Source organism: Triticum aestivum, chromosome 4B (assembly GCF_018294505.1).
Source record: "Triticum aestivum cultivar Chinese Spring chromosome 4B, IWGSC CS RefSeq v2.1, whole genome shotgun sequence".
NCBI classification, from domain to species: domain Eukaryota; kingdom Viridiplantae; phylum Streptophyta; class Magnoliopsida; order Poales; family Poaceae; genus Triticum; species Triticum aestivum.
In genome coordinates, this window is record NC_057804.1 from 30672634 (window position 1) to 30682452 (window position 9819).

Consider the following 9819-nt stretch of genomic DNA (forward strand, 5'->3'; position numbering starts at 1 on the left):
AGTGCTGGTATGCTGGAAACCAACCATGTGCGGCACTGAGCCCCATCCAGGGGGATTTTGCTTCAGCCGCCGACGACTGTGGTTGGCGGCGATGGCGGTGGCGGAGAATAAGTTGCTATTTTTTATTTGTTTTTGCTGGAACCAGGTTTGATTTTTGCTAGAACCTGCTTGCATTTTTGCTGCAACAGAGAGATGATAGTGCTCGTCGGCGACGACATGGCCGCCATGAAATTGTGTTTGCTGGAACCAGCAATCCTTTTTGCTAGAACCAACCTTTGTTTTTGCTACATCACAGAAGACTACGTGGTGGAAATTAGCTGCATCCAGCAAATATTTTTGCTGCATCCGTCATTATTTTTGCTGGAACCAGCACGAGCGTCAGGGAGGAAAATGCTACAACCGGTGCGTCAAATTGGTACAGCCGGCTTTTTTTCCTGGGACCAATCGAGAGTGAGCGCGGAGGAGCTGCATCCAGCGACGTAATTTGCTATATCCGACATCGATTTTTGCTGGAACCAGCACGAGCACCAGACGGTCACACGACGCCACCGGTCATCCATTTTTTTGCTTGAGCTGGCAGCGGTGTGCTGGAACGAGAGGGGAGGAGGGGTGGGGATGGTCAGCTCCTGGCAACGGCGATGGCCGGAGTTGGCTATGCTGCAACTAGGACCGGGGAGCGAGGGCGTGTTGGGCGAGGTTCTTCTGCTTGAGGGGCACAGTCGCCGCGTTGACCAGGCGGCGAGGGCGGCCAGCTGATACTAGACGGCGAGGGCAGCCGGCTGTTTTGCAGCAAGGTCAATGGCGCTCGTCCTTGGCTGGGTGGGCGACGCTCGATTCGCTCTCGTCAGTTTGCGCTCGCGTGATTTGGGGACAAAAGCTGTTCGTGGAACAGAAGTGTAACTTTATCAAGTGGCTCAAAACCGCTGTATCCCGCGGCTAGGACGCGATTGCGCCTAGCACTCGCCTAGTAAGAAATGCTGCAAATAACAGAAATAAAAAAGAAATGAGTTTTTCCGGGAATAAATGGAGTATTTCATATTTTTTTTTTGAGGGATGAACAAAAGTTTTATTCATCAAAAACCACAGTTTGTGGGATACATGCTGGATCGTGGGGGTGTAACAGCCACACTTGGCGCCCCTGAGCTAGCCTTAGAGAGTATTTTGCTAAGCTATGCGCATCGTTATTAGATCGGCGCATTTCATATGAAAAAAAAGATAGTACTATACTAGTCAAAGCGGCCCATCTTGTTGACGTCTGCCGATCTACTGCTATATGCGCACGCGGGGCGAAGCCCATTTTAGGCCCTGCGGTTGGTGGGAATTTCTTATCAGTTTGCCCTACGTGTCACCCACAGCGCCACACGAGGAAGGTCAATTCGCCGGCGCCGTCGGTTGGAGCGAGCTCACCCCAATGGCGGCCGCGCTCCGGTGGCTCCTGGTCGAGCACCCCGCCGTCGCCTCCTTCCACTGGCGCCCGGGCACCACGCTCGCGTCGTCGCCGTCCTTCCCCGCCGCCGTCATCTGCGCCTACCTCGCCACGGTGCTCCTCCTCCACCGCCGCGTCCTGCCCCTCCCGTCCCTCCCGCCGCGCGCGCTCCGCGCCGTCTCCGCGCTGCACAACTGCGTCCTCCTCGCCCTCTCCGCCGCGATGGCCGCCGGCTGCGTGCTCTCCGCGGCGGCCACGGCGCCCTCGCCGCGCTGGGTCTTCTGCTTCCCCCCGGGCGGCGCCACGGAGGCGTCGGGCCCGGTCTTCTTCTGGGCGCACGTCTTCTACCTCTCCAAGATGTACGAGCTGGGCGACACGCTGCTGATCCTCGTCGCCCGCCGCCCGCTCACGCTGCTCCACGTCTACCACCACGCCGTCGTCATCGCCATGTGCTACCTCTGGCTCGCCACGCGCCAGTCGCTCATGCCCGTCGCCCTCGTCACCAACGCCGCCGTGCACGTCGTCATGTACGCCTACTACCTCTGCTGCACCCTGGGCCTCCGCTGGCCGCCGCGATGGAAGCGCGCCGTCACCGAGCTGCAGATCCTGCAGTTCCTCTTCAGCTTCGCCGCCTCCGTCGTCATGCTCTGGTTCCACTTCGCCGCCGGCGGCTGCGAGGGGATGGCAGGGTGGGCCTTCAACGCCGTCTTCAACGCCTCCCTGCTCGCGCTCTTCCTCGACTTCCACGGCGCCGCCTACGCCGCCAAGGCCAAGGCCAACAAGAAGAACACCACCAATGGCAACAATGGCAATGGGGGGAAATCAGAGTGACCACCTGCACGCGTGAAGAGGGGAAAAAAAGGTTTAGATTACATAGTATTTCTGATTAATTCCAGGCCTTTTGATTCGTGATGAAATGCATTGGCCTTCCATTTTTGACAATTCTAGTTTTTCAAATTTTCCAAATCATCAATCAAGACGTTCATGCAGAAGGCCAATCACAATATAGCAGCTTTGTTTTGATTCCTCTGCTTTTCTTACGTGAACTTCTGCAAGTTCTTAAGCTTTTGCTTCAGTCAGAATGCGATGTAGATTCAGCGATATCAGTAGCTTCTGTCAGGACTATTTTTACCCTCTTCTTTTGTATGGAATCTTCTTTCTTCGGAGCAAGATTAATTGGACAATGCATATTACATACTCATGTGTACTAAGTTGAACCAACCCCAACCGAGCCTACATATCCATATTCATGAACTGTATTTTCTTTCGTATGTCAAATAAGTACCCATTCAATTGTCAGGTATGGAATTGCATTATAACATTTAAATTAGGTAATCACAGTGATTGCTTACAAAATATACGTGCCCCCATCTGCAACGCACGAACAATTATCTATGTCAATCTATAATAATCCAATCTGAATCTTATAAGTTAATCAAGGAAAGTTGGTCATGTCCAAATGGTTTCGCCGACAATCGTCGCAATTGTGAAGTCGAGTGTTGCTTTTCGATAAAGAATGAATTTTACTGACTCAATTGTAGCATCAAAAGAATACAAACATAGTGAGCACACACTCGACCTCTGCATAGCTAGGATGCACGCAGCAAACACCAATGCACACACACACATAACACGCTGACAAATAGCAAAGTCATATGAGACCAAAGCTATGCGTGGGAGAGAAAAAAAACGCAAAGCGATCAGATTTGCAATCAACAAACTACAAAACAATGACCATATCCGCACCAACCATGTCATGACACCACTGGGACGACGGGGTCCTTCAACAGCAACGCCTTCAGGAAGGGAGCAACGCTCAAGCGCCGTCGAGTGTTGCTAGCTGTGTCAAGACGTTCTCTGCACATCCTCATGGGGGTCGGAAACCTAAGCAGGAGCACCAACACTTTATTATCTAGGAGAACTACTTGGCGGCAAAACTCTCATGGACTCTAGTTCCTATGAGCGCCGTGTGAATCTCTTTGACATACTTTGTAGCTAGTCATCTTTCCCACATGGTTCTATGTCCTGGTGTGTCACATGATCCCCATAAATCTTGAGATGCAAAACACTGGTGAGTGAAGCATGTGAGACTCCGCCGCCCCGATATCTTTTGTTACCAGGACAACTAACCGTATTAAACTTATGTTGACAAGTGGCGATGTGTAGGGCAACTGCGTGCAGGAAACCAGAGGTGGTATCAAACACTTAGATCGTGTTTCCCTTTGCATCCCAATCCTTCTCGGTCAATCTTGTTTTCCTTTTGTGCTCTCTAGGATGGATGAAATATTATTGAAGACATGTGATAGGCTCTGAACTCCAAAGGAAGAAGCATGCTACGAAAAGAGAGAGGACACATGGAAAGGAACTTATGAGTGTCCAAATACCATTGGTATAGCATAGGTCGATCAACGTATTAAATATCACTGACATCTCACCTATTCTCAACATTATCCTCCTCGCCCTCATGTGGTCTACATTGTCGAATTCTTCAATGCATGCCCTTTTGTCTTTACAAAACGTACTAATTAATAATGAATGTTAAGTGTGAGCTACATTCGCATAAGTTGGAGACCCGAGTGAGCATTGCTTGCTTCCATGTGGTTCACAAATAGTATCGGACACCCCTAGGCATTCGACAGGGTTCACAATGGTTGCGCCGGACGACGCCGAGGGACGAGATGAGGCGTTGGGGCTTGGGGTGGCCGGGGGCAGAATTCAGCCGACGTGAAGGTGGGAATGGGGCGGCGCGTTCACATGGTGGTGATTAAGCTTGGCGCCACCGCTTTTGGTTTTTTGTTAGCGTGTTAAGGAGGATCTAAATATTGTTCTGGGTAGCAAATTTTTTTTCATTCCCATGCAATTTTTTTTTTGATTTCCCATGCAATTTTAAATGTATTGCCTCAAAAAAAAAGTTTTTACATAGGTTTTGGAAGTCTGCTATTGGAGATGCTCCGGAGGCACGACGGAGTCAACGAGTTTATCGGATGATTTATCAGTGGGGCCCACATGAACGTGACTTCAATCCCCTCAATTCCGTTGTCCTCCTGGTTTGGAGCACGGCACCAATCAACCAACCCCCAATCGAGCACGCCGTCCACTTCCGAGGTCGCGTGCGTGGATAGGGTTTGCTTCGCCGCCGTCCCGCCGACTGCGCCTCCCCCCTCGTCGCCGCGCCGCCGCCGGGGAGACCAGGCCACCACCAGCCGAGCTACCGATCGATCGACCAACGCGGTGATGGCGATGGCCGCGGCGCACCAGATCCCCAAGGTCGCCCACACCCTCGTCGAGATCGCCGAGGTCGCGCGCTACGCCTACGAGCACCGCTCCGGCCACGCCCCGGACCACGACGGCGCCACGGCGATGGCCGCCGACGGGGAGGAGGCCGCGCGGCTGCGGGCGGATAACGCCGTCCTCCGCGCCCGCCTCGCGGACGACCTCGCCCTCCTTCGCGAGCTTCAGGGCGCGCCCTTTGTTTCCCAGGAGTGCCCTCCCGACGTGAGCCCCCCCGCACCACCGCTTTCACGTCCTTGCCGATTCTTCTTACCTGTTTTCGCCACGATGGTGCATGATTAATTGTTACATACACTCGTTTATCTGGTTACAATGAGAAATTAGCTTCACTAGATTCGTCATAACATATATAAGTTTTCATACTATATATTTGATGTCGTAGATATTAGCGAAATTTTCTCTAAAGTTTATCAAACTTGTATAAGTTTGACTTAGGACAAACCTAGAGCTTCAAACATTTTGGAACGGAGGTGGTTGCACCCTAGTTTCGTTGTTAGAAACAACACATATATGTCTGCGATCCGGCATGATTCAGCATCACAATGAAATACAGCATCGTTGTTGTGGGTGGCTTTGAGCCATATCCGTTTAGGTGCAGTGAAGTTACTTCTAAGCATTCTGCTCCATGTTATTGAAAGATGGTGTTGGGATATATTATGTTTACAGTGTGACAAGAGCTAACCGTTTAATATCTCCACGATATGAACTCAAGATCAATAGTATAAACTTATGGATTCATTATGCTGCAATGACACGTTATTCAGCTTATATAATTAAACGATTCTTCTTCATGCCGGCTGACATCTTTTGTCGATGTGATTTTGTGGTGCAGTTGCATAATCGTCTCGTAGCATCAGTCAACAATGCTGGCTTCCTTGCTCATCTTGAGAAAGTACGAGATGAGCCGCTGCATCAACATACCAAACTATCTATTGGCAGTGTGACAGGTTCATCCTTGCTAAAACCTTGTGAAGTTTGTTGCTGAACTATGCTTTCATAGCATTATAGCAACTGTTTATTACTTCATTCTTTTATATTCTGCGATCATTATGGATTTAACATCTTCCTGTTTTCTATTGGAATCAAACCAGAGGTGGACATTGGAGATATTCCTTACACTAAAGATGAGGGGAAGACTGGGTCATGGCTCTTGGTTTCCTGTGACACTGCTGGGGGCAATTTGGAGGAAATTAGTGGAATTGATGACGAAAATTATGTGATGGTTAATGAAGATGACATCGTTGATGCTATTGCTACCTTTGTTGCTAGGTGCATTCTTGAAGATCCAAAGTCCAAGGTATTGTTATTTTCAAGAGTTGATACATCCTCTTCAGCAATGCTTCGTCACCTAACTGTTTGTTGTTTTTTCTCCAGTCATTATCATCGAAAGAGCTGCAAAAAGGTATGACTATCCTCCATGCTTCTGCCCTTGAAGTTAAAATTTGTAATTTTCTAAATGGTGTTTTGTTTCCGAAATCATTGCTTTCAAACAGTGAGACAAGCACATGGGTTAATTAATTAGGTTTATCTAGTTAGCGCTATTATGAGAAAGTTCACCACAATGGAGACCCAGTGTCGTGGTTCTAAGCCTGACAGTAGAGTGGGGGGTAGGTATGGAGAGGCAAGGTCCTAGCTATGGAGAGGTTGTAAGCACAAAGGATGTACGAGTTCAGGCCCTTCTCGGAAGAAGTAACAGCCCTACGTCTCGGAGCCCGGAGGCGGTCGAGTGGATTATGAATGTATGAATTACAAGGTGCCGAACCCCTCTGCTTGTGGAGGGGGGTGGCTTATATAGAGTGCGCCAGGACCCCAGCCAGCTCACGTAGGAGAGGGTTTAAGGTGAGTTAAGTCTGGGGCGTTACTGGTAACGCCCCACATAAAGTGCCTTTACTATCATAAAGACTACTTGATTACAGGCCGTTGCAGTGCAGAGTGCCTCTTGACCTCCTGGTGGTCGAGTGAGTCTTCGTGGTCGAGTCCTTCAGGCCAGTCGAGTGAATCCTCGTTGGTCGACTGGAAGGTGACCTCTTCTAAGGATGTCCTAGGGTAAGTTACTTGGATCAGGTCCATGATCCTACCCTAGGTACACAACCCCATCATTAGCCCCCGAATGGATTGAGGCCTCGAGTGAAGAAGGAGTTGATGTCGTTTCCGATTGACCTTTGCGCTCTAGTTGTGCGCCGTTCTGGACCAAAGAATCTCTTCGTTGACAGGGAGCAATTTGCCTTCAGTCGACTCGATCCATTCTGTTTTTGCGTCGAGTGATCTTTCGGGCTTCGACGATCTCCGAGCGACGGATCGCCGGAAACACCGCGTCTGACAGACTGATTTGTTGCTCGCGGATTCCGCGGGATGCGAAATTTGGGGGCGCGCGCGAAGCGGGGCGGACCGCGGCGTTCGGATGGGACGGGGCATAGACGCCTCGATCTCCGCGCCGCCTTTTTCGCCACGTATCCAGCCTGCATAACTGCTCTCAGATATGATTAGATCGACCGGGCCCGCATGTCAGCCACTCGGAAGGGACCTTATAAATGCGCCCGGCGAGGATTTCTGTGCTGCGCCCCAGCATTCTCCCTCTCTCTCTGCTTCCTTCTTCCCTGCTCAGCGTGCTCGCTCTCGCCCCCGCACCACTTCCCTTCGCGCATCTCTCCGACGACCATGGCCAAGGAGAAGACGGCGGCGCTGGAGCGCGCCAAGAAGGCGTCGGCGTCGGAGAAGGCGAAGGGGAGATCCACCAGCCGCGGAGGGTCCTCGTCCAGGTCCCGCCTGCCGAGGGGCTGGGTCCAAGGAGACTGGATCCAGTCGACCATCATAGAGAAGGACCTCCTCGACATGGCCAACGAGGGCTTGATCCCTCACGAAGCTGCGAGGTTGCCGGGGGAGGAGTGGCATCCACAGCCAGAAGAGGGTGAGTGTGTGCTTTTGGCCACTCATGTTGATCGTGGGTTTTCCTTGCCGCCAAGTATTTTCTTCCGTGGCTTCTTGAATTTCTTTGGAGCGCAGCTTCACCACTTTACCCCAAACTCCATTGCCTATCTTGCTGCATTCGTGTCCATGTGTGAGGGTTTCTTGGGCTGTCGACCGCACTGGGGTTTGTTCAAACATATCTTCACGTGTCGCTCTCAGACCGTGAAGAAGGCGAGCCCAGGTGATGAGAAAACCCGAGTCGTCCAAATGTGTGGGGGCCTGGGGATCCAGGTGAGGAATAAGAGCACCTTCCCGCCCATGACCTTTCCCGAGTCCGTCAGAGGCTGGCAGTCGACTTGGTTCTACTGCCAGGTCCAGTCGACGCCAGGGCAGTCGAGTGGACTCCCTCCGTTTACCATGGACCGAGTGAACAAGCCCTCCCCTCTGAAGCTGATTCCGGAGGAGAAAGCCGACGTGAAGATGTTGATGGAGCGCGTGGTGCAGTTGGTTCGGGAGGGGGTGACGGGCATGGATCTTCTGGAGGTCTTCCTCAGGCGTCGCATCCAACCCCTTCAATTCCGGAGCCACTGCATGTGGTTATACTGTGGGACCGAAGACGAGACTAGAGTCCATCCAGAAGCAGTCGACGACGTTACTCTGGAAAGATGGATGGTAGCCGTTACCGGAAACAAGGACAACCCGCGCGGAGCCAGAAGGATTCCTCCACTCGACCACAACAACGACACAAACAAGGTACACTTGCTCTGCTCTCCACTGCGCCCTTGTCGTATTCATTTCTGTTAATCCTGCCGACTGGTCGACTGATTCTTGTCTGGGCATTTGTTAGGCCCTCACCGAGCTGTACTCGATGCCCAATGGGGCACAAGCTTCGACTGAGGAGGGCGAGGCGAGCGGAGGCGAGAGCCAGGAAGAGGAGGAATGGGACTCGGATGTCGCAGAGGACGATGACGACGATGATGATGATGTCGATGATGAAGACGACGTCGAGGACGAGGAAGAGGAGGAGGAGGAGGTCGTGCCACCGCGCTCGGAAAGGCGGTCGAAGCTCGTCCACGACCCTTCGACTGAACGTGGCAAGGGGGTTGCGACGCAGTCGACCAAGCGCCCTAGGACCACCTCTCCAGCGCCGACTGAAAAGGCGCCGAAGCAGCCCAGGGCGGCCTCGTCGAAGCCGATCAAACTCTTGCCGAAGATGAAGGTGTCCATCCCTACCATATCAGGGTAACCGTGCTGCTCATATTTTCTTATTCCGTGTGAACTTTATTTCTGGTCGACGCTGAAGTTAGTCGACTGATCCTTTGGAGTTGCAGTGCTGCTACTTCTGAGACCTCGGCCCGGGCCGATGACCATGAGATGGAGGATGCGGCAACTTCGAACCCAGGTACTGTATTCTTAACACCGTTTTTAGTCGACTGACTCGCGATCTCTGATCCTGATCCTTCTCCGCAGCTCCACCCAACACTGTTATCGATCTCCCTGACGACGACGAGGATGAAGAACCACTGACACGCAGGAGGAGTCGGAAAGCGACCACCAGTAAGGTACCTCAGGATGTGACGGCGCCTGAGATTCTGACTGTGGAGGAAGGGCACACCACTCGACATCAAGTGTCCTTCGCAAATCCACTGACGAGTGCTCAGCAACCCTCCCTCTTTACGACGCACCACGTCCCAGAGGACCAAGCTGGCGCAGCGAAGGAGGCAATACGCCAGGCGGGACTCATGATGGAGCAGCTGAAGACCATCCGGGACGCGAGCCAGGCAGCTTATGACGCCAGTTCTGCCCTCCAAAGCAATGTCCAGGTCAGTCGACCGTTGTTTGTTCTGTTGGATATGCTACCAAAAACTTTTCTTTTCCGGAATTTATATTAGTCACCCACTGGGTGTGTCGAATAAACTCCGTGTTAGCGGGGGCACGCTGAGTGCACCCGCTGGGTGTAGTCCCCAAGGCTAAGGTCGACTGCTGGCAGTCGGCCTTAGGCTTTATGATGTCAATCTTTCTGTCAGTCGACTGGTCGACTGGATTTCACAAACCGGTGGGGGCACGCTGAGTGCACCCACTGGGTGTAGCCCCCAAGGCTAAGGTCGACTGCTGGCAGTCGGCCTTAGGCTTTATAATGTCAATCTTTCTGTCAGTCGACTGGTCGACTGGATTTCACAAACCGGTGGGGGCAC

The 9819-nt window shown here is 52.1% G+C and overlaps 2 protein-coding genes across 2 annotated transcripts in view; both read left to right on the forward strand.

Moving 5' to 3' along the window:
• Nucleotides 1–1425: 1425 nt before the first annotated feature.
• On the forward strand, nucleotides 1426–2685 carry LOC123090796 (elongation of fatty acids protein 3-like; the record flags this gene model as incomplete). Its single annotated transcript, XM_044512136.1, is given in 1 exon segment — nucleotides 1426–2685. A coding segment is annotated over 1 exon segment (832 nt), but the record flags the coding sequence as incomplete, so codon positions are not given.
• Nucleotides 2686–4453: 1768 nt separating this feature from the next.
• LOC123090797 (uncharacterized) overlaps nucleotides 4454–9819 on the forward strand; it is a 25384-nt gene continuing 20018 nt past the window's right edge. The window contains exons 1-4 of the mRNA XM_044512137.1: nucleotides 4454–4921; nucleotides 5550–5664; nucleotides 5809–6014; nucleotides 6092–6119. Coding sequence (XP_044368072.1) covers nucleotides 4661–4921; nucleotides 5550–5664; nucleotides 5809–6014; nucleotides 6092–6119 — 610 coding nt within the window. The 5' untranslated portion in view covers nucleotides 4454–4660. The remainder of the gene's footprint in view (nucleotides 4922–5549; nucleotides 5665–5808; nucleotides 6015–6091; nucleotides 6120–9819) is intronic.